Source organism: Camelus bactrianus, chromosome 29 (genome assembly GCF_048773025.1).
Source record: "Camelus bactrianus isolate YW-2024 breed Bactrian camel chromosome 29, ASM4877302v1, whole genome shotgun sequence".
Classification (NCBI taxonomy): Eukaryota; Metazoa; Chordata; class Mammalia; order Artiodactyla; family Camelidae; genus Camelus; species Camelus bactrianus.
The window spans coordinates 11,613,830-11,638,502 of record NC_133567.1 but is presented as its reverse complement, the minus strand read 5'-3'; the positions used below and the strand labels follow the sequence as shown (position 1 = coordinate 11,638,502).

The 24,673-nt window shown below is 38.4% G+C and overlaps 1 protein-coding gene across 3 annotated transcripts in view; it reads right to left on the bottom strand.

Annotated features, from left to right (window-relative positions):
- Nucleotides 1-21,132: 21,132 nt before the first annotated feature.
- PREX2 (phosphatidylinositol-3,4,5-trisphosphate dependent Rac exchange factor 2) overlaps nt 21,133-24,673 on the bottom strand; it is a 232,966-nt gene continuing 229,425 nt past the window's right edge. For all 3 annotated transcript variants that reach the window (XM_074354995.1, XM_074354997.1, XM_074354999.1), the window contains one exon: nt 21,133-24,026. In XM_074354995.1, the coding sequence (XP_074211096.1) occupies nt 23,981-24,026 (46 nt within the window). In that variant the 3' untranslated portion in view covers nt 21,133-23,980. The remainder of the gene's footprint in view (nt 24,027-24,673) is intronic.

Below are 24,673 nucleotides of genomic sequence, written 5' to 3'. Positions count from 1 at the left end.
TACTGTCCAAGCCCAAACCTTGCTTAAATTCCTTACCAACTAACTATGCAAACCTAAGTTTCTTTCTGCTGTCAATTCTTCTCAAATTAATTGTTTGTCTAAAAAGTAGAAAAGCCATCTGCTTTGGCCACTTCTTGGGTCCCATTTCTATGAGACCTCCTTACACATGAAGTAGATTTGTTTCTTTTTCACCTGTTACTCTGTCTTGCATCAATCTTATTATTAGTCCAGCCACAGAACTCAAGAGGGGTGAAGGGGGGAAATTCCCCCTTCCCTGACACCCAACACAAAAATACCACTGTAAATAACAAGTCAAAGATGCAAAGTTAAATTAAGACACAAGGAAAATATTTTGGCTAAAAATATAGGAGTGGAAACTCAGGCTTCTAGCTAACATAGATGCCATTCTCTCAAATACTCAGACATTTCACAATTAAAATGAGAAACATTTCTGATCACAGCTTCACACAACACAGCTTAACTGTTCTTAATGAAACTGCCTCACAAAAAACACAAAAGAATGAGCAGTTTATTCACCCTACTTTTATAACAGCCACATCATTGAACTTATAAAAGGATTTTGTAGCTGCTTAATAATAAGAAATTTATGCTTTCATGGAGATAAAAACATTATATGGGTTTACATTTAGTTTCCCATCATTTGTTGTATAAACAATAAAAGATAATTGGATTATATGTCAGAAAACATTTCAGTCCCAATTGCATTTTAAAACTCTTCAGTTAAAGACATTAAAAATTTCATAGCTTGTAAATGTAAGTTGCTAGAATGGACCCACATGTCATATATTAGTTAAATTATCACAGTTACATTGATTTTTGTGTTGGTTGGAGGGAATAATAATATTCTGTTTTCTAAAAGCTTTCCATTCCCCAATTCAAGTAAGAAATTCTCTTAAATGAGCTTCAGATATGCTTCACATGAAGCAATAACTAAGAGAACATATTACAAAATATCTGCCTGTCACATATTCTATGTGCGACACTGAACACCTTGACCAACAATTAGTTAAACTTGGGCTTAATACCAAAAGTTGGCCTAGGCTTCTGGTCATAAAAAATATGAAACACTCCACTCTAAAGCGTTTAAGAATATTGCTTTTTTTGTGTTTGAAAATGACTACTGACAGTCAATAGAAAGTCAAGAGAACAGATAAAGCACCATTTGTATGTAAGACTGTCATCTGATCTGTGGCATTTGTACTTTAGAGACTCTCTTTTTGATTTGTGCCTCTCTATAGAGCTATTTCCATTTGTCCTGTGTCCACTTCTCAGCGCTGAACTAAGTACACTCATTTCTGATTCTGTTTACAATTTATCTCCATGAAGTTGTTTTTTGGGACCTCACAGAATGATTTGCTGGCTCCTTCTAAAGGTGGAAGAATAAAGACTCAAAAGCTCACCCACATTTACAAAGCTACAAAATATAAGGACTGAGATTTGGACTTAGCTCTTTCAACTAACTCTAGTGTTCAGCAGATGAAATTACTGTTATTTATGACAGAGATTCTCTGATAAATCTCAATCTGTATTACAGGTAAGACATCAATTCCTATTGTGTGCTGTGCTTTGCTTTGCAAAATGGATAGAAATGCCCTTGAAGTTGTAGGGGAGCAGAATTTGGGTCTCTTGGATGAGGATTAGTTTAGGCTGATTATTTTTAAGAAACAGAAGACTCAGGAAGATTGTCTTGTTACGTCCTCCTTAACTGCCTGAAAGAATTTAGATAAAGGGCCTGTTCCTGGAATAGAGCTATCACCAGAGACATCTACAGTGAATGTGGGCTGGGTGTGGTGGGGCCTAGAGTTCAGAGTCAGCTTTTTCCCACTGTCTCTGCACAGTCCCACAAATATCTGTTTACCAAACACTTGCTTTCCATCCCCATTTCAATTGCCTTCCTCGCCTGTGAAATCCCAATCCACTACAACCAACATTGTCTTTTGTCTTTAGCTGAAGATGGTATTTAAGGTGAGGGCTTCAACCATTTTGGCAAGTTACCCAGTTTTCCTAGGTGTTTCCCATGTGTGTATGTTATTAAATTCTCATTTGATTTTCTCCTGTTAATGCATCTCATGTCAACTTAATTCTTAGACCAGTCAGAAGAACCTAGAAAGATGGAAAATTTTCCTTCCCAACAGTCATATATATCATGATAATGAATTACACAGCATCCTTCTATAGTTAATCTGAATGGACAGTCCCCAATGATCAGTCTTGAACCCTGTAGAAAAATATTCTTTGCTGTCATTATTTTCCATACTGTAATCAAGGATGGAGAATTTGCCCATTTATTATTTCCATGCTGCATGAGGCAGCAGTTTGGCCTTTCTGTATAAACAGATAACTGAGAGATGATGTGATGAATGCTCTAGGTGACCTGTGTACAAAGCAACGACAGAATGCAGATGCAGGAACAGAACAGTACATGAAGATGAAAGGGGAGAAAATTCAGGGACATCTATGGAACAGCTTGGCCCACATGTCCCAAAATAAACAATAAAACTATCCCAGCCATAGACAATGGGGCTAATATACAACTCCTGGTCCTCTCTTCACTCTGCTCTGAGGCTCCAAAAGGTAAAAATAAACAATACCTCGCTGTGCTGCTGCTGAAAAAAAGTTAAAGAACCCTGAGAAACAGAAATTTTATGTAAAATAACATCTGCAATGTTGTTTAAATGAAAAGAACCTGGGCTCTGTCACCCAAGCCCTCCTTCAAACCACTGTTCTTTGGGAAGGAACAAAGGAAGCCACTCTAAGTTGATTTTTAAGCCATAGCTTGCCTGTTTAGGCTTCCCTAGCTAGTTTCTGCTGGAGCAGAACCTGATGTGGCTTGTTTGAGACAGGTGGCTATTTGCTCATGTCCAAGAGTAATCGCAGTTCAACCCACACCAGTGACTACTAATGAAGTCTTGATCTGTGTATTTATTTATTTATTTGTTCTCATTTATCTGTTCAGCCAGGAAACATAAAATATCCCATAGTTCAGAAGTTCTAATAAAAACAGACAGAACTAGGGATGGCTACCCAAAGTAAATAAATGAATAGAGATGGATAGAAGGCAGACAGACAGAGAGTTCTCTTGAACCCTGTAGTCCCACGTCATAAGAGTGGGAATCTAAAATGGCCAGAGTTGCAGTCTTGAATGAGTCTCGGGGGATCTGAAGCACTGTTCTGAGACACAGAAAATATTGTCTTGTCGCTTCAGAAACAAGAGGAATGAAAACTCTCCAGTGGTTCAGTGCCCACAACATTGTCAACACCACAGTGAACGTCTATCAAGACACCACCTGCCGGCAACATAACCATCCATGGAAGTGCCCATAGGCCTGCAGGCACCTGCCTCGAGTCTCCCACATCTCTGCCTTTCCTGGGGACAGCCAGTTCCCCAGACTACTTCTATGGAACCTGGAACTTACATTCCACTTCCCTAAGCAGCAGAAATGTTTTCCATTGATTTTAGTCATACTCCAAGTCCAAAACCAAATGGTGTTTGATAAATTATTATAAATGAAGTGGGGAAATGGTTACATCTAAGTGTGGTAAAAGGTTATGTAGATTAGAAGACAGTAGGAATGGAGTTCGTGGGCAGAGAAATCTTTGAAGTTTTAATTGGGGCAAAGTCTACAGAAAGGGAATGGAAGTGACTATGCTTCAGCACACAGCCATGGAGAGGTGAAGGATGGGGTGGGGTGGAAAGGTGGAGATGGCAACAATAAAAAAATTAAACCAAGATCCTGCTTTGCTCACAGCATCAGAAATCGGCAAAGGTTTCATGTGGTGTCTTAAAGAGGTCCTGCTGAAATCAGTTAGAAACTGCAGAGCTGAGGGTCTCAGTTGTGGGGATCAAAGCCCATTACAATATGGACAGTAAACAGGAATGTAGACAAAGCTGAACAGAAAGCTATTTCTAATCTTCTAGGCACCCCAAATAATATTGCAATGAATTACAAAACCAAAAATGTGGTGGCAAGGGAAAGGGGAAACAAAGGAAATTATATATATATAAAACTTTAAGTTAATATTAAATTGTGTATTTTTGTTGATTTTTTTTCTAAATTTCTACACTCATGGCATTGGATAGATTTGCATAGGGCATATTCACCACCTGGTACTTATCAGAGTCACCACAATATCATTGCAAATTTTAACTAACTGACATCATTTGATTCATGAGAAACTACTTGGAAATTAATTACATATTAGTATATTGCTGTAAGCTAAATAAAACATATAATGTATACATGTAAATATATAATAAAACAATTTTATTAATATTATATATATATAACATATGTATGTGTGTATAATACTATGTAATTATTATATAATTACATATAATCGGGAATAAAATAAATAAGTTCGTAAATACTCTATCCTTTGAATTTTTCATGAATTCAGAAAGTAACCTTTCCTAGCCTATTTTCATTTCTAAAGTTCTTACTACATTGGGCTATTTTAATAAATGAAACTAAAAAAAAGGAAAGGTTGCAACTGCAAAGTAACATAACTCAATTGACAGAAAATCACTCCACTGACTAACATAACTGCAAGCCAACATAGCTCTGCTGATATAAAGAGCTATCACCTGTGGAATGCTTGCAGCGCTACTGGACTGGCTATTTTATTTACATTGTGACATTTATTTCTCACAGGCACCACTGGAAGCTCAATATTCCTCCACTTCTCAGTTGAGGGAAGGTAAGAGTTAATTTTCCCAAGATCAGGCAGCTTGGCAAAGAAAAGAGCAAAGATTCAAACCTTCTAAATGCAAAACCCATGCTCTTTACCCAATGACAAATCTTTGTTGGCATAATTATTTTTAAGCCCAAACTCAGAAAGATGTTTTATAACAGCTAAGCTCATCTCTTCATAAAGGAGGTTAGATGAGGATGGTGCTTTATTGGATTTAAATGGCCTCTTTCTGTAGTAATAAACGGTTGTAAAAGCTCCTGATATATTACTAAAGGATTTTTATTGGAAAAAGTATTTCATGATTGCAGCTTCACGGAGGAAATAATTCTTGGATAAAAACCAGACTTTAGAAAAGAACTGTCTCCAAAAAGCACATCAATCCTACAGCATATCTCAGCTTTGGGGCTGGAAAAACACAAGCCTGAGATCCCCCAAAACCTCAAAATAAAGTACTGTAAGAGGCCGTAGGGAAAGGAAGATGTATTATATAAAGTTTTATGTCTGGTGTCAAAATGGTAGATAAGAATCAACTACCTTTGAATGTTGTGATCAAAATGCTAGCTTCAGCGAACCTTAATGCATCAACCTTGCTGAGCGCTGACAGAAATTGGAATTAATTTTCACTATTAGGTTCCCCTGTTAACTAACATTACAAAAATGGACACTGGATAACGCATCAGAGATAAACTGAGGTTTACATGGTGAAATTCCATGTGTGCTAAATTTCCCACTTGAGTTTTCATTCACGTTATAAAAAAACAGATGACTAAAAGATGCATGGCCTGGGGAGGAAACATTGGCAAACTGAAAAAAAAGTATTCTCTTTTTTTTCACTAATTACTAGAGCAGAGGAAATGGGATTTAAATGTATTTGGAAGGATTAGGTTAAAATGATTAAGAGTAAGGGGAAGGAAGCATATAAGCTAAACACAGAACCAATTTCCAAATGAGCTAAAGCATATTTATGTGTGTAGATATATAAATTATTTCCATGGAAACGTTTTAAATAGATCAAAAGTTTGGCAATCATGGGGTTTTTTTTTTGTTTTTTGTGGGGTTTTTTTGGCTAAAACTGAAACTTTTGAAGGCAGATATCCATTCTATTTGGGGCCTGAGGACACTTCCTGACATAGACCTTCATTTCACTTCACTAAATTTCACTTCCCTGAGATCTGGTTTGTTCTTGTGAGTCCCACCTTAAAGCCGGGGGAGGAGGGTGTGTGTCAGCTAACTTACAGGTGGAGGGGCACAGGCGAATGACATCTCCCTTGAGTGGCTTTCCTTGAACCTTTTCTCTTTCAGGTTCTGCTTAAAGAAAGAGAACATAAAGTGCTCTACATCCTTTGCTTCTTGTTTGAAAAAGTGAGCTTCCTACAGCTCTAGTTTGAATTTGAATTGAAATTAAAAAGCTACAGACATGCCCTCCAAAAGGGAAAATTAACTTTATTCTGACATCAAATATTGGAGTTTTACATTACATCTTTTTCCTTCTACCTTTTCCTTAAAATATGGGTGGATAATACGGGTACCTGAATAGATGGCCTTAAATGACTGAGTCAGAAAGAGAAGCTACCACTGAGAAACAGAATTATAAACTCATCTTGCATTATGAAAGCCAAAAAAAAAAAAAATCACTTCCCACAAAGAACGCCTGACCTAGGTTCCCCGTCTGATATGTGTATTACTAACGTCATGATGCCATTGTCCTCCAGAAGGTAACATTTGGTTGCTATTTGCATCTTTATTATTTAGCCTTGATATAGCACATTCATCTTTATGAGGTCTTAAAGGTCAATTTTTATTTAGGTTTGTCTGGGTTTCCCCCTCTTTTCTTCTGTGGGATTCAGTTGGGACGTTTTTTTGGTTTGCAGCACTCTGAAGGATTCATGCTGAGTAGAAAACCCATCGTAAGGATGCTTCCAGGACACAAGTCTTGATGACTCTGCTAATTTATATGCTGAAAACCTCACATGCATATGTCTTCATCTAATTCAGGACATGGCCCACATCACTGGCTGTTCACCCCCAACCTCTTCAGATTGCTGTTCAAAGCAGAGAGCAGGTCGGGTAAAACATGTTCACTTCGGGCTTTTTTTGTCCAGCGTGTAATCTTTAAAGGATTTACACCCCATGACTTCAGTTCTTAGTGTGTTCACAGCCATGACTTTGTGGTCCATACCTCCCTTGTCCTGCTGACTTAATCACATCAGTCGTGCAATCAGAGGGAGCAGACTTGGAAATGTGTGAAGAATTCATGCCAAAAGTGACAGGGTCTGGCTCCTGTGTGTATGGCTTTCCATGGCCAGAAGGAGTTCTAGCGGCCTGGGTGAGCAGGAAGCCGCTGGAGTTTTACCTTCTCTTCCTACCCTTTCACCGCAGACTGCTCCAGCTCCGTGCTGAGAATGGAGGCCAACTCTGAATTCTAATCCAGAATCTTCACAGATTGTCCAGCTCCAGACTTGAAGATGTTCTTTCCATAAGCTTTCCTATCATAGCTGTTAAATCTCTCTCTTCCCCGCAAGACCATAAGCTCCCTTAAACAAACCCTGTCCATTGTACTTGCTATTGTGTACTATGCTTAGGATAATGTCTGGCACATAGTAAGTTCTTAATAAATATTTGTTGAGTAAATAAACTGTGTGTTCCTGACTTGCATGTCCAAGCCTGTTCTCTACATATTCTTCCTGCTCTAGACAAACTAGAGACTTGCTGTTCCCTCCAAGTCTCCACATTTCCTAACTCCCACACCTCTAGACCGACTGGACCAGGAATGAAAACCTAACGTGCTTGATTTCCTTTATGAATCCTCCGATGTCTATTTCCAGTTCTACTTTCTCTAGGAAGCATATCCTCATCTTCTCTTCTCATTTGGGATCCTAAACATTTGATAACGTCCTTCTATGCATTTTTAGAACTGGAAGGGAATCTTAAATTTGATTTGACTCAACTCTTTAATTCAGTATATGAGAAAGCAGGGCCCCAAAGCACCCCAAGGTGATTCCTCAGTGGAGGACCTGAGCCTCGGGGTCAGGGCTCCTGTGTCCCTGCTGCCACCTTCTTAAGGCATTTGACCAACTTCACCATTATCAGCTGAGAATTCTAACTCACCTGATGGATGTACAGATAAACTAGTAAATATAAATGATCACAGTAAGGATATTTACAATTTAAAAAAATGCTGTTCAACTTTCTGGAAAGAACTACTTAAGCTCAATGTATATTTTTCGGTAAATTAGGATATTCGTGTATCAGAAATGTTCACAGTGAAACACATTTGTATTAATGATGATACTATTTGAATAGCATTTCTCACTGCCACGCAACTTAAATATATTCACCCTGATTCTAGATTTTTTTTTTATAAAAGCACTTTAAAGGTGATTACGTCATGGTGATATTAATCTCCAAAGAGAAGCTTTTATGAGCCTTAAACAAGACTCCAGAACTGAAATCATTTTCTAAACTAAACTACAGCTTTCATGGCAGAAGCACTTAGCAAAGGTCTGAAGGGCTGTCTCTGCCGCAGTATGTTTCCTCCGTGACTCACGCAGAGCCTTCCCGGTTCCCATCTCCCACCCAACTCCAGCTCTTTTTCTAGTTTAACCTGTTAATACGTTTTGTTGTCAATGTGCCATTATTAGCAAAGATGGATTCAGAGCCCCTTGCAAAAGAGAACATAATAACAATAGTCAATGCGGCATCGCTCTGCCAGAGCCTTGCTATTTATATTTTCTGAACCTTTTAGCATAAACCCTGTCTGCTCTTCCTTATTAACTCCATCTCGCAAAATGATACTCATCTCTCAAGGCCCAGCCGAGTTCATGGCCAACTCAGAAGAATTTCTACTCAAATCAGTCAGCAGTGATCGCTCCATCTGCTGCATCCTGAGAGATGGATGGCCCTTTGGACCAGGAACAGCATGAATAGGCATAAACATTTCGAGATGGGTGGAAACCTGCTTTTGCTGCTACCTGTTTTGCTAAAATACTGAGTGGAGAAAACAGAAGAAATTCTGCTAATGATGTATGACCAGAGTTCTAAGATGGGAGTAGTGGATAGTGTGGAAATTTCTAATAATCAGGAATTTAGCAACTAGCTGATTTTGAATGAAAGTTTTGGCTAAGAAGACTTGAAAATTGAATTTCTAAAAACATTCCTGATACACAAACAAGTAACGATAAGGGTTCCTTTCCCAGAAGTTGACAGGGAAGTGAAATTATCATGGAAAAAGGTTAAGAGACATATTAAAGGAAAGTAGCATGTATTAAATAAATACAGGAATTATTTTAAGCACTTTATTTAATTTACATATCCATTCTGCGGAAGAGGTGAGCCTGGCCAACGTCTCTGGTTAGCTGGTGTTTGTACACAAACCCTGTCATACATAGGTATGTGTATATGTTGTTCGTTCTCTCCCCTACCCCACACTGCTGGCATGAAGAAGATTTCCTAGAGAAACCTGGAAAAAACAGACTATTTCCCCAGAGAACCAACAGATATGGACAATGTGGGAACTGGTGTAGTGATGGGCAAGGCTTTTGCTACGTGTCTGTCTCTGACCAAGTAGAACTGTCTTGGTCCATCTGGGCTGCTAGAACAAAATACCGTAGGATGGACAGCTTATAAAGAACAGAAATTTATTTCTTATAGTTCTGGAGGCTAAGTCCAAAATAAAGGAGCCAACAGATTAGATGTCTGGTGAGAGCCTGACTCCTGCTTCACAGAGAGCTAACTTCTTGCTGTGTCCCACGAGAAGTTCTCTGGGGTCTCCTTCATAAGGGCACTAATCTCACTATGAGGGCTCCACCCTCATGACATAGTTACCTCCCCAAAGTCCTCACCTCCAATACCATCACATTAGGGGTTAGGGTTCACTATACAAATTTGGGGAGGACTCAGACATTCAGCTTACAGCAAACTGCCCCAACACAAGCCCATCAGCTGGCTAGAGGAGAGAAAGCTGAGAGAATTTCACAAGTTAAAAGCTTAGTATTGATTAAAAATAGTAACAGGTTTCTGCTACTACTTTATAATCCCCACACTAGTAGTCAGCTTGTATAAGCATAAAGGAAATTAAAATCTAAACTGGTGGGAGGCCTGAGAAAAGGTTCACTTTTGTCTTCTGATTCTGTGAGCGATTCTGATGCTGAGCAAGATTCAGGAACCACCACTTGACTCCAATCCCACATGTAGATTAATCCACTCCAAAAAAGCAGAATGAGCCCTGGCCCTCTTGAAAAGAAGTCATCCAGTCTTATGCCCAGAGCCGTGAGCATGTTATCAACAAACTCACCAACAAAACTAACTGGAAGTAACCACCTCACCAGCACAATCAGCTGCAGACTCTGAAGGACAGAAGGTGATGCTGGTGAGCTTTGGTGTCCCCTGAGGAGGTGACTTCAAGCAGTTAAAAATGAGAGGTCCTGCCAGGACTGTCACAAAATGGTCTTGGGGGCAATGTGACCATCCAATAGAGCTTTACTGTCAGTGTTTCAGACATTTTAGGAAGAGATTTACCCCTGCCACCTCTCACACCCTCATCCCTGTTTAAAGAAAGGTTGTATGATTATTCAGGTATGGTGAGGACAACAGATCAGGAGGTGGCTGCCATTGAAAAGACAATTTGTTACAGTTCTCAAGAGGAGGGGCCTGCCATGCTGTGTGGGGGCCAGATGGGGAAGCACCAGGGTTGGTCAGGATGCAGAGGAAGAAGGAAAGTGGAGACAAGAACCTTTATTTTGGTTTCTCTGAGAAGAAACAGGTAGGGCAGGGTCAATTTGAATAGCATTAATAGGCTCTGGGGTGTAGAGGCTTTTCCTAGTTGTCTGGTACCTAACCCTGGAGTGATGAGGGCAGAGGGAGAGTGGCCCAGAGTGTGAGAGCCTGATTAAAGAGATAGTGGGCTCCGGATTGGTTGGTTTGCATTTGAAAAACACTGCGCTGGTGGGTTGTGTACTTTCTCAAGGAGTTGGGTCACGCTGGGAGGAGCAGTCCCTTCGTGAAGGGTCAGTAAGTCCCCAGATGTCAAAACATCAGGATGCAGAAAATAGAAGACATGGTTGATACAACCCTCTGGGCCCTACCACACTCAGCTAGAATCAGACACATCCTTTACGCCGATCACAGAATCAGGACTGCCTTACACGTGGACCATACATCTCCTCACTAATACCATACTCATCCTTTCCGGCGTGCCATTGTCCACTGTCTGTATACTTAACATAAGAATAATTCCGACATCGGAAATGGAGATGTGATTCAACTTTGACATCTCAAGTGACATTATTCCCACGAGCACTGGCAGGAGTTGCAATCAAATTTACAGTTTTTAAGTTTTCTCAAACACCTGATTTTTCTCAACCATTCCCTTAACTAATGTCAACATAAATGTTACTATGAGATATTTCAGATAACTTCTCACTCTGCCTCTGCTCTAGAGATGAATTTGGCATCATTTGTAGTCTGTCGTCCAGGGCTCAGGCATCTGATAACTGTTTAGTTTATGTCGGAGACTTTGATGAAATGGTCCCAGGAGAAGTGAAACTTAATCACAGTCCTTTCCCTTTTCTCCTCTGGTTGAAGAATAAAGTGACAGTGGATTAAAGTGACTCTAAAAGATGCTTGAAACGTATCCCAGAAACTTGAGAAACGCTACAGGCGATGTCTCTTACATGTCTCCGTGATTTACAACGTCAGCTGTGAAAACATTGGGGGACGGCTCTTCATCATCTTCTTTTACTCAGAGTGGCACCAGACGTATTTCTTTCTGGATTTCAGTTTTAAAGTTGAAGTTCAAGGCCAGCATTATTTCTTGATGAACTTACACAATAAGTAGTACAGTAGTAACAATCATCTAGTTTTTCTACCTCTGACTTTTAATTTTGTCCCCAGAGGAGGGAGAGAATGGTCAGGGAGTAAGTTCAGAACTACACGTGCCATCCGTCGTTCAGATCTGAATTCAAGATATTGTGCCAAAGACCCTTCTTCATTTGGTTTACTTTTTAAGAATACTTTCACTCTATGGACAATCATGTGCACCATGCAAATATTAAAATTTAAAAATGTACCTAAATTCTTTAGTTGATAGCTTTTCAACTCTTGGGAAATGTTTGATATAAAATATGAAGCTCCATTTGGGTCACTAGTTTGTCAACTATGCACTGGGACTCCTAAACCCATTTTCCCACAAAGCATGGTCTTTCTTGGGTTAATATCACACTGAAGACATACAGTTAAGTAATGTACCCCCAGGGTCCAAAGCCAAATAAAACAAATCCAAGACATATGTATTTATATACCCTTATCATGAAAAGCATTTTACCTAATAGCTGCATGGGAAAAAATATCCAGCATTTTCATTCTTAATAGAGAAATATATCTTCATCAATCCCTTGCCTACAAGCTAAAACAAAAACAAAAACTTTATACTGCTTCCTATCCAAACTACAGCTCCTTTCCTCTTCCACCAACTTCGTAAGAAAAGTGATCTATAGTTAACATTGTTTTCCTCTTCAGCTCAATATATAACCTACTGTAAGCTGGCTTCTGGACCGCGTATCTCTTTTAAAGATAATTACTTTCCTGTTCTCGTTTTAAGAGATCAGGAAATTTCACAGAAGAGGAAATACATTGATAGACTTGTCAACGTACAATAAAGCATGTAATTAAGATTGGCACATGAACACTCTAGAACTATTCTCATAGCCATCTGTTGTTCATGCTTGCCCAGAATCCGTTTCTGCTTCTGGTAATGTCACCCTGATTTTCCTTTTGGGAATCCTCTGACAGCCCCCACTGTTAATCAAGAGATAGACAATGTAATTCTGGCCTTGCCAATGAGAGTACATTATCTGCCTGGCTCTAGTGATTGGTTCAAAGGAAGTCACATGACTCAGCCTAGACCAATCAGAAAAATGCAGGAATTTTGTGGCAACTTTTGGGAAGTTTTCTTCAATTGCAGTTGGTAAACTGTGTGAAATAGAAGCCTAGTGATGGTGGTGGTCAATCTGCTATCACTATGGGAGAGCTGGTCAGAGAAAGGGGCAAAAACAGAGGAAAGCAAAGTCCTAGCCCTGAGGGATGGTCCTGCCAACGGGATCTGCCTCCAACAGTTAACAGCCTCATTGTATCCTTTTAATGTTTTGTTTTGGTTGTTAAAGTCACTCAAACTTTGGTTTCTATCTATTACTTATACTGAAAGAACCAGGACGATACAGATTTCTATAGTATATAATCTATAAAATAGATATATAAAGGTGCTGGACAATGGGCACTCTGGTGAGCTTGTTAACTGCTATACATTTTTTTTTTGAAAACAACCTTTTCTGATCTTACAAAAAGCATGTAGAAACCAAGAAAATAATAATAATAATAATAATAATTAAAGGGCCAAATATTCTTTTCACTCCTCAATCTACTTACCATCTCTGAATCATTTGGCAATTCCCTCTGAACTCTACTTTCTTGACTTCTGTGACCATCCAATTCCTTGAATCTCCTTTCAATCACTTTAAATATTTCCTCTGGGTTTCATTCACAGTATCTTTTCTTTTCTTAAATTTTAGTGTCCCAGAATTTCATCCTCAGCTTCCTAGTCTTTTAACTCCATGTGCCCTTGTGGGTGGCCTTATTAATCCCATATTTCCTAGATTTCCAGTCCTCATCTTTTACTTAAAAACCAGACTCATTTTTAAAATTGGACTATTGACTACTTCCATCTGGATGTCCTCAAATTCAATATGCTGCAAGGTGCATATACAACTGTCCTCCAGATTCCATGGGGGATTGGTTCCAGGACTCCCAAAGATACCAAAATCCGTGGATGCTCAAGTCCCTTAAATAAAATGGCACAGTACTGGCATATAACTTATGCACATCCTTCTGTACACTTTAAATCATCTCTAGATTACTTACAATACCTTGTACAATGTAAATGTTATGTAAATAGTTGTAAATGCAATGTAAATAGTTGCCGGCATGCAGCAAATTCAAGTTTTGCTTTTTGAAACTTTTTGGAATGTTTAAAGAATATTTTCAATTCATAGTCAATTGACTCTGTGGATGCGGAACCTGCAGATATGGAGGCCCAAGTGTATTTTATTTTCCTCCAAATCTGCAACTCATCCTGCCTTTCCTTATTATGGGGGCCAACTGTCCAAGCTAAAACCTTTGGAGACACCCTTGATTCTTTAATCTATTTCCCTACATCCTATGAGTTGATAAATCTTAATATACTGCCTGCATGTTTCTTGAAACTCCTCCTCTTCTCTATTCTCTGTGATATTCCTTTGTTAAGAATTCCATCACTTTTCTTTTAGACCAGCAGTTCTCAAACCCCAGTGCACAAAGAGAATCACCTGAAAAGCTTATTAAGATGAAATCCCTAAGTGTAATCCTTCACAGGATTCTGATGAACTTGTCTAAGAAACTCTGAGAAACTAGATTTTGTTTATTGTAACAGTCTTCTAACCGCACTGCTGTGAATATAGCTATGTCAATCATCTCATTTGTTGACCTGCTTGAAAACTTCCAAAGGTTCACCACCGCCCACAGATAACCTGCAAACACCTTACATGGCAAACCACGCTTTCCAATGGTAGCTAACTCCACAGTTCCCATCTTCCTAGTCCCCAAATCAGCCATCTGTCTCAAGAAGTGGAGAGCAAGTCTTTCTTAGTTCTACTTCATAATAACATTTAATATTCTGTTATTTAGGAAACACCATAGGGTGTTTCTAGGTGCCAGGCTCAGTGCTAAATTCTTACCTACATTATCTCATTTAATATATGTGACAGCCTGGTGACATAAGGGGCATTACTAGTGCAATTTTATAGCTCAGAGAATTTGAGGTTAAAAGAAGCAGCTGCCCATAGTCACACGGCTACGGATTGCTGGAGTGGACCTCTGAATCAGAGTACTAGGCTGTTCATCCGGTCAAAGGCTTGCCACACCTCCCAACAGAAGCTCCTCCAGGGGACGTGGAGGGCGGCAGGGCACTCGGTTCCAACACCAAGCTTCCACGAAGTGGGTGCCCAATTCATGTGGTTGACTTTCTGAATGAATGAATGAATGCTCAGAGGAGGAAAGAACAAAGAAGGAAACATCATGCTTATTAGCCCTTATCTCAAAGTATGATTTCATTTTCAGGAATATATTTCCCTTACTAATAAAGCAACCTTTAAAAGTTACCACTTGGAGAGGCATTTAAAACTCATTCTGTATTTTTAATTGAAAATTTTATGGAGATAATGGTAGATTCACATGCAGTTGTAAGAAGTAATTCTGAGATATCTCATGTGTCCTTTACCCAGTTTCCCTGAAAAGTCCTCCAAAGCACGGCAGAGTTTCACAACCAGGATACCAACATTAACACTGTCAAGGTAGAGAATTTTCCATCACCACAAGGATCATTCTTGCCGCCCTTGCAGAGCCACACCCACTGCCTTCCTGTCCATGTCTCTCTACCCTGCTCTCTGGCTCTATCATTTTGCCATTTCAAGAAAGCTACGTAAATGGAGTCACACAGTATGAAACCTTTTGCAACTGGCTTTTTTTGGAGTTCTTTACATATTCTTAAACATTAGTAATGGGTCAAATATGTAGTCTGCAACTATTTTCACCCAGCCTGCAACTTGTCTTTTTACCGTCTTCACATAAGCTTTAAAATAGAAAATATTTTAAATTTTTGATCAGCTCTAATTCATCAATTTTTCCTTTTATAGATCATGTTTGGTTTTTTTTTTTTTTTGTCAAGTCTAAGAACTCTATCTTGCCCCAGATGCCAAAGATTTTTCTTCTATATTTTTTCCTAAAACTTTTGTCTTACTACCTTTTACACGTAAGTCTATGACCCAATTTGGGTCAATTTTTATATGAGGCATAATGCTGAATTCAAGAATCATTTTTATAGCTGCAGATGTCCCATTGTCTTAGAACCATTTGGTGAAAAGGCTATCCTTTCTCCACTGAACGGCTTTTCCAAATTTGTCAAAAATGTAAATCTACAATCATCTCAAAAATTTAATTAAAAAAAAAACCTGTCTGGATTTGATGAGAACGTTTTGGAGCTAGACAGAGGTGATATTTGCACTCACAACCCTGCTAATGTACTGAATGCCAGTGAATTGTATATGTCAAGTTCACGTTATATGAATTTCACCTCAATCAAAAAAAGGTGGGAAAGACAGCTCATCCTAGCTAACCTGCCAACCAACATTTTATACGAGTCAAATAAATTTTCAAAGACTATATATAAAAGCCTCTTTCATATCATCATTAGGCCTATTTTATCCATCTGGTTACAATTTCCAGATCTCTCATTGCTAAAGTTAGGTAACAGCCTAACTTCTAACTCTGAGGTAAAGATTGTTAACAGTGAGTCACCATGTGGGCAGTCAGAGTGGCAGCAGCTTGTAACAGACCTAATATTTCTTGGCGATCAATCCCTGCACGTCCTTAGTCATTCTTTGACCATCATTTATAGCTTCACTTGTCTTCATCCTTCTGAACTAAAGTGCCCTAAACAGAACACTCTCTTATATCATATGGTGATCACTGCCTTCTTCTCTGAGCACACAGCCCTCGAATAATATATTTTATCACTTGTCTGGCAACGAGTTCACAGGTCTCTCCTAAGTAAAAGCAAGATAGCGCGTCAAGGGCAGAGGGTTGAAGAACTCAGTGTGACTTGCTGAATTTCTAGACAGTCTTATACCGAAACTTTTTCCCACGTGTCCACTTTAATTAACAGTGGGGGTGGGGGTCTACATTTAGATCTGGAAAATTCCTGACCCCAAGGAATCCTGGAGATGACTGAAGGGTTCATATTCTCAAGACTCAGCTTCAAAAAGATCAGTGAGAGATGCATTCAGATCATGTTTAAATGGCAGACCAGAGATCAGCCTAGAAAACCCCACACTTAACATCTTTTAAAATACAAAACACAAAGGTAAAGAGAAAATTAGTCTTTTACCTTTAAGTCATCTAACGAATAAGACACCGTGGACGTGGCCATCAACAACCACAAATGTAGGCTAAAAACCATGGCGCGCTGGTGCCAAGCGCTGACTTACTCAGGGGCCCTCCATTCTAACATCTCGTCCTGTCACAGAGCTGAACAGATCTGGAGACGAGACGCCTGTATTTCCCTGGGGAGGAAGCTCCTCCGAGCCCGTAAGGTCCTGAACATAGGCGAATGGTGACACTGTCACAACCTGATTTTAATTCTACTCCACTGTTTCTGTTCATTTTTGTCAGTATTTGTCAGTTCTTCCTTTAAGCCTTGCAATTGCAACCCCCCATCAGGTAAGGGCTATGCCATCTCCTGTTTACCTTTTCCCCCCTCATGTTATCATAAAGCCTCCAGAACAGTTTTCCTATATTGGGCTCTGCTGAATATTTGTATTCCAAGGAAGTACCAGCAAATCTTGGATGAAACACATCCTATCTTCTAGCAAGCTGGGAAACACCACACACCACCTCTCTCCTCCAAAGTCATGATTTGTATAAGTGCACTGAAAAGTCAGAGAAGTCCTCTCATAAGGAAGCCTGTTTAATTTTTTGTTTCTTAAACTTATTTTGACCACAAAATACTTTGGGTATGTGTGTGTCTCACCTAACAGCATCTGCGGAATGCCAGCGTCTGAAATGCCATTCTAAAACAAACAGCCTCAGCTCGCTGATTTCATTTTCTTCTTATTACTGTATTAAATTTGCAATCTCAGTATGCCAGCAAGCTCCTAAAAGTAAAATCTAGTTATTGACTTTTCTTTCCTCCAACGATTGTTTCTTTTCATTTTTCTGAGATATCTGCACAGTCAACAACACACACATTTTTCAAACAGCTCACTGGGATTTCATAATTCTTTATCATCATTATGAACTAGATAGCTCAACTTTCTTATATGTAAAATGTCCAGACTTCTTAGCCTGGCATTCAGAGGCCATCCAGATTCAGCCTTCTTTTGTATCCATCTCTCTTTCTAATCACATCCACAATCGCAATCCTCTATCCAGACGGATCCTCTCACCATCCCACCGAAATACCCGGCACATTTGCATCCCAGTGTACATACTCATGCTGTTCTCATTAACAAGGCTGCCATTCCCTTCTGCTGCTGCTTAATCGTACACATTCTGAAAGCTGATCTAGCCATCTTTCATCATTTCTGCATTTTTTGGTCAGTCGTCTTCCTCTAGACTGTAAACGCCACATGGGTAACAGCCATATATGTTTCTAATGACTAACTACCCAGCTTAGCTCAGTGCCTGACCAGTGATTCCCAGGTGCCCAATAAAGAGATGTTAGATTGAATCTAAATTCTTTGAATTTCTAGCATACACATTTCTCATTGTCTCATGTCTCATTCTGTATTAGTGTATATTGCCTTATGTTGGTAGTTACCATTTTGGTTTGTGCACTGCGTTAATCATTTATACACACCAAGTTCTTTAAACTGCAGAGTTTGGGAATTACATGCATTTATAACACCCCCAGCAACTAGGACAAGGGCTTATCCATAATAGGTACTGAATAAACCTTGAGGGATTGGCCAGTTAATTCAGGGAAAAGTAGTCTCTTACCTTCTGTGAAGCTTTCCTGCCCATATTAAGCTGCTTTTCCTGACCTCTTCCTAGCAGTTACTGTATCTACAACTCACCTTGGTTCATATTTGTAGATTTGTTTCCTATGTTTATCAAGTTTCTTCTACTGAGCTTGTGAATTCTTAAAGGGTGAAAAGCTGTTTCACGGATTTTTTTTTTTTTTTGTCTCCTAAACAGATGAGAATATAATAGGAATTGGTTAAATTTAAGTGGATAGAAACTGAAATGGTCATACTACATTGCACTTTATTATTTTTGACATTTATGATACAATGTTACTAGTCTAGTCTTTTATGCAGATAAAAATAAATGATATAAAACACATAATACACTTGGATCATTTTAACCATACACAAAATACTGAGTGACTGAAACTATGTTATATACATATTTTTACAAAGGAAAAAACAGACTACTATAATAACATATTCAGATGAAATCTGTCATTACATTTTGGGTGTTATACAATGTTAAATATGGATATATTCAAAAGACACACTATTTATAGAACCAATTTGACATTTTAATGTTTAAAATAATGAATACTGTGTAAATGAATACTTATAAAAATATTTTTAAAACAAAAATCTATGTTCTACTCATTTACTTGGCAGTTACAAAAATATATATTCATCCGAAACTCTAGTAAATTTGCTTGAGGGATTAGATACTCAACTTTAAATGTGTGTCTTCTAGAGCATTTTTGTCAACTTAATATTCGTGACTTCACTCACACAGCCTATATACCTACATGGCTTAGAATAGGTTTATGTTACAAATAATGTCATTCCAAGTAAAAGACATCAAGAAGATTAACACAGAGGAGATACTGTAAAGATTTTTGAACCAAATCCATCCAACGCAAAACTGATGCCCACTGGCTGTGCCTTTTACAAAGTGAATTCTCAAACATGTTTGTTGAATGAATACACGAGTGAGTAACATACATTTGCACCCAAAATTATCTATCCAAATCTTCCTATTTCCAGCAGAACTATAATTTAAAAATTCAACAACTTTGTTCTTAATCGGCTACTTCTTCTGATGGCAAAGCCAGCTAAATCAACTCTAGTTTGAACAGCATACTAGTGTCAGTGATCAAAGATGGCCTCCTGGGTGCCTTTCTGGCATATTTAGACAGACATTCAATATACTGAACAAATCCATATTTCATACCTTCATACAAAATAAGACACAAGAATCTAACTTTAAAATCTAAGTATTATCTTTATAATTTTATAAGGTATTATAAAAACAAAAAATTATAAATATATATGATATAAAATGCATATATGTGTGTGTGTGTGTGTGTGTGTGTGTGTGTATCTTAGTACACCTAACAGACTTCAGACATCTCTTCCAGTGAGAGAAGCAAGCTATCCTGAGTGAAGGAGGCCATGTGTCTACGTAACCACAGTTAGAGGAAGCACAGGCCATACCTAAACAGTCTTCCGTGCCTGCACCGCTTGGCAATATGAATGCTGAGATTAAAAGCTTTTAAGTACTAAAATTTTTCCAAAACAAAAGACAAACTATAATTACTATTACGGGATGGCAAGACCAATGCAGATTGTAGGCACTGTATGTAAAAAGAATCAGACCCAGACACCTGTTGTAACTTTACCCCACCTCATCTGTGGATTCCCGTGGGTGAAAGTTTCCTGAGGCGCATGTCTAAGACCTCAAAAACTTGATAAAGTACAGAATATTCTTCTCAGTCGAAATTCAGATCATCCTAAACCACTTTCAAAGCTTTTGCCTTCATCCTTACACAGGACAACTGACAGTTCATTCAGCAAACTGGTTAATGCGTATACATGTTAATGGAATAACTACTACTGACTTTGGGAAAGTAACTGCGCTATAATCGCATATGATAATTCACTTAAAAACAAGCCTTTAAAAATTAAACACAGGTTTTAAATTTCAGAAGCAATTTAGTCATATACTAAAGGTTAGTTTCAACATTAGTAAATACTGCTAGTGAAGAAAATCTAAAAATGACCTTTAAAATAAAATGTAAAATAAAATGACTCAAAGTAAGGTTATTCACTTTAAATTTCAATATTATACTTTACCTAAAATATAGGTGAATAAATTTATGGCCTCTATTCCGCATGAATCATGCTACACAGGAGAAGATCTACATGAACTCATGAAAGAATACTTTAGTATTTTAATTACAAATTTATTATTTTCAAATACATAGAATAACTAACGCAAACTGAATGCTTCCAAGTCAATAAACATTTGTTTTGATGGTAAAATGTGTCCAAAGTGTTGAAAATAGTCTGTTTACCTAAACGAGTTAACATGACCCTCAGGATTTTTTTACCTACTCATTTTCCTGGCTTTTACAGTCAGTGCCAAGGACAATTTCATATCATTCTGAATTTAACTATCAAAAAATTTAAATTAATAGAGTCAGAACCAATATCACGGTGTCATATATAATACAGTATCATGAGAAATTAACCTAATTTTAAATCGAACATCGTTACTGCAAGAAGAGTAGCCATCGAATGCACAGGGAATCTAAGACAGGAAGAATGTGATTTACAAAGGCAGAAAATAGCATGAGATTCCTAAGATTGGGACGTTGGTTCATAAAATAAAGCTTTCACTCTAATTCACCATTACAGATCCCATATAAGTAAAATTAGTACAAATTTCCTTCCCCCCTCTTTCTTTCTTTCTTTCCTTTTTGCCAAATGTAACAGAAATAGATGCAAAATTCCAGTCTCCTCAAATTACTCAAACTTTTAATATCATTTAAATTTTGCAATATTTAATGAGAAAACTTCACAAGACACAATGGAATGTTTCAGATTTATTGACTATGAATTACCAGTTAACAAGCATTTTTTAATCAGGTCCCATATTAAGAATCAAACCTCTCTGCAGGACCCTCCCTTTCAGGTGGAGAGAGGCAGGTGTCTAAACTCAGAACTTCAAAGTTAGCAGAACTCAGCAGAAGTGTCAGCAGACTTTGGGAATGTTTAAAGGTACCCTGGTGAGCAGTATGTGAGCATTTAGGTAAACCCACTCTAAAAACTCAAGGCCAGTTAAATGTCCAACATCACATGGAGGGACATTATGGCACTGAAGGGGTGTCTTTATTCATTTACTCATTTGACATTTTTTACTGTTACCACTGTTTTGGAATCATAGTCAAGTTTTATATAATGTACTATTCCAGATTTCCAAGACCTATCTAAAACTGTTATCTTCAGTTATAAAGAATATATATTTTTTTCAGATTACAATAGCATTGGGTCACCTCATAACGTGTAGTCAGAATGGGAAAAAGCCCAGGAAATCCTATGGTTTTCATGTACTAAAGGCATTTTATATATTTCCATTCACTTTTTTCTCAATATAAGATGTATAATTCAATGGCAACATACCCCATATAACTCCAACTTTATCAACAAAGAATTGGCAGTATTACATTTCCTGTATTAATAAAGAAAAGCAGCATAATGTATTAAGAAGGCAGACTTCCCAGATTCAAATCCTGGTTCTACCTCTTATCAGTCACATGGCGCCTTGGGCAAGTCACTGGACCATTCTTTGCTTCAGTTCCTCAACTGTAAATTGGGGGTGATGAAAAGGGTACCACCCCAACTCATCATTACGAGGATTAGTGAAGCAACACAACAAAGTATGGGTAAAGCACTTGGAGGTATTGCTTGTAGAAATTACTCAGGCTTTAGCTACAGTTTTCATTACAGTTGAAAATCACACTCACTGATAATAAAAGTCATCACTAACTTTTGAGCTTTTTTTAAATAAGTGCCAAGCACTCTGACAGATGGTACACTTACCTACGTTCAACCCTTAAAATTATATTAAGTACATCCTATTATATAGAGATTGATATTAAAATATGTTAATTTATAAATACTACAATAACAGATAATTTCCCACATGAAACAGCAAAAGATGACTGAAACGTTTGTGACCAACTCAGGCCTCTAGTGAGGAACACTGCTTCCAGAGTGGTGATCAGGAAGCAGTACTGACAACATGACAAGTACTTGCTAGTTAGTTTGTTTTGCTCACTCATTAGCCCTGTGTTAAATGTAATCAAATGCTCAGTACGGGAAAATCACAATTTACTAATTTCATGGACCTTCAGGAACACTTGCTCATGGTATCAAGAATGTTAAACTCCTGAAAGTTAAAAATATATTTAATATACATATTTATATTAAGGTCATATCTTCATTAAATCCAAAGCGTTCAACTTTTTCCCTGAAAACGGTTGGGTTCTTTATTTTTTCATTATAGATAGGGACTTATCATGAAAAGTCTTAAGTGCTTCTGTGCCACGTAACATTTATCACTACCTTGACCAGTATATAAACACCTCAGACATATGTAACATAGTGTTTCTGTTATTCAACGCACAAGCGCTAGGGATGAGGGTTTTTAAATAATAGTTTGAAAACTGTTATCAAAATTCATAAATTAAAATTTAATAACGGTTTGTACATACTTTAGTCATGGAAAACATTTCACAGACTAGGTTTATCTAAATCCACATAATTATCACGATCACAGTAAGGGCATTTTAATTGTTTTGAAAATTACGGATTTAAAACCAGTATCACTATATTCACTATGCTAAAAAAAAAACCAATGTTCTTTTTTTTAATCTAGAAAGGATAAACATCATGCATGCTTTAGAATGAAAATAGAATACACCTTGTACTTTTATAAATTATCAAGGTCTCTAATAGTTCCTTTAGGGTTCAACAAATAAAGCTTTATTTTCACATTTTATACATATACTACCTTGATAGAAAAATACTCAGCTTGGTGTATCCTCTTAGGAGTCTGACATCTCATGTGAAAGCCTTAATAAAATTAAGAGTTTTAAGTATCTTTGAAATTTAAAGATTCAGTTTTTTAATAGGCATATTATTTCCTCCTTCGCCCTAGTCTTCCTTCCTTCCTGCCACTCCGGGATCCTTGCCTCTCCCCACCCCCTGGATACCCGCGGCACAGCGTCAGTACGCACGCGCCACGGAGGCCACGCCCATCTCAGGGACCAAGGACAGCACCGGTTCCTGGAACTGCCCAGGAGCATAAAGGGTCCCTGAGAGCAGCTGGGAGAAGGTCTTGCTGGAGGCTGCAGTCAGCTCTCTTCTCTACTCAGCAACACTCCCTTAGACAGAGTAAAGCATCCTCTTTCGCTGTCACCAGCGCGAGTGCGGACCACGCCCGTCTCTGTTGTCTGTGACTTTTCTGTATGATGATTACTTCAAATGGAAGGATCCACCCTTATATGTTCCATTTGGAGAAGATGAAAGCAAACACAGTAAAATCATTTTAATAAAGGAGGCACAATGGTTAATGTTTTATCTCTGCTATTTTTGTTCTGTAATTTCCAGGGGTGAATTCTATCCTAAAAATGAATTTTTCATATCAACACACAGAAAGATGGGTTTGTGAAGCTGAGTGCTTTGAAGAAACTCCTATCCACTTCCAGAAAAAAATATCTAAGTACAAGCTAAGCATTAATTATTTACACCATGGTGAAAGATTTAGAGGAAAAAATCCATTTCTTTATCTTGAGTGGAGCATGTGTAGCCAGCTTGTCCTTTGTTGAGCCCAGTGTTCAGAAGCTTCTGCTCGCCTGGTTCCTTGGGGGTCCTCCTCATTCTTCTCCGACAGGGGGAGGCGGCTCACACAGCTTGTACAGCCTAGAAAAGGCACGGGAAGGTGTGACAGTGGCCTGGCAGAGTGACATTGCCTGAGATGCTTTTATTGGTATAACAAGTAAATTGACAATTCTTTGGTTTGGGAGTCAGTCACAATCCTATCGCCTGTTTCCCTAAAAATCACATACACATTAGCAGACTCCAAAATGTTGGTTCTATTCTTATAAAACATCAATGTCTCTTTGAACATCTGGATGACTACTGATGAATCAATGCTGCCACGTTTATACCCACTGCTCCTGTTACCTTGTTGGTAGCAAAAGCGATTCTCCGAATTCTAGGAGATGATACGAGGATGATAATTACCATCATGTCTGTCTTATCTTGTAGCAAGACAGCATCTATCTTATAGAATTACTGATTTTCTGACCCATTTTAGGAACCTGCTCCATTTTGCACCCTCCTGGTGGTGCCGGCAGTTGGTTATGGCTAGGCTAATGTGGCAGAGTCCCGAGTCCTGAATATCAAGGGCACAGTCAGCTGGTCTTTTCTAAGGAATCTCTGCCCAGCTCTGCCCATCCTGTCACTCCCCTGTCAATGGAATCAGGTGGAGATTCAAGTGGGTCACGGAATCCATTTGAATGGGTGGAGATGCCCCAAGATGCTCTCTCTTTGCATCCCAGGTCTAG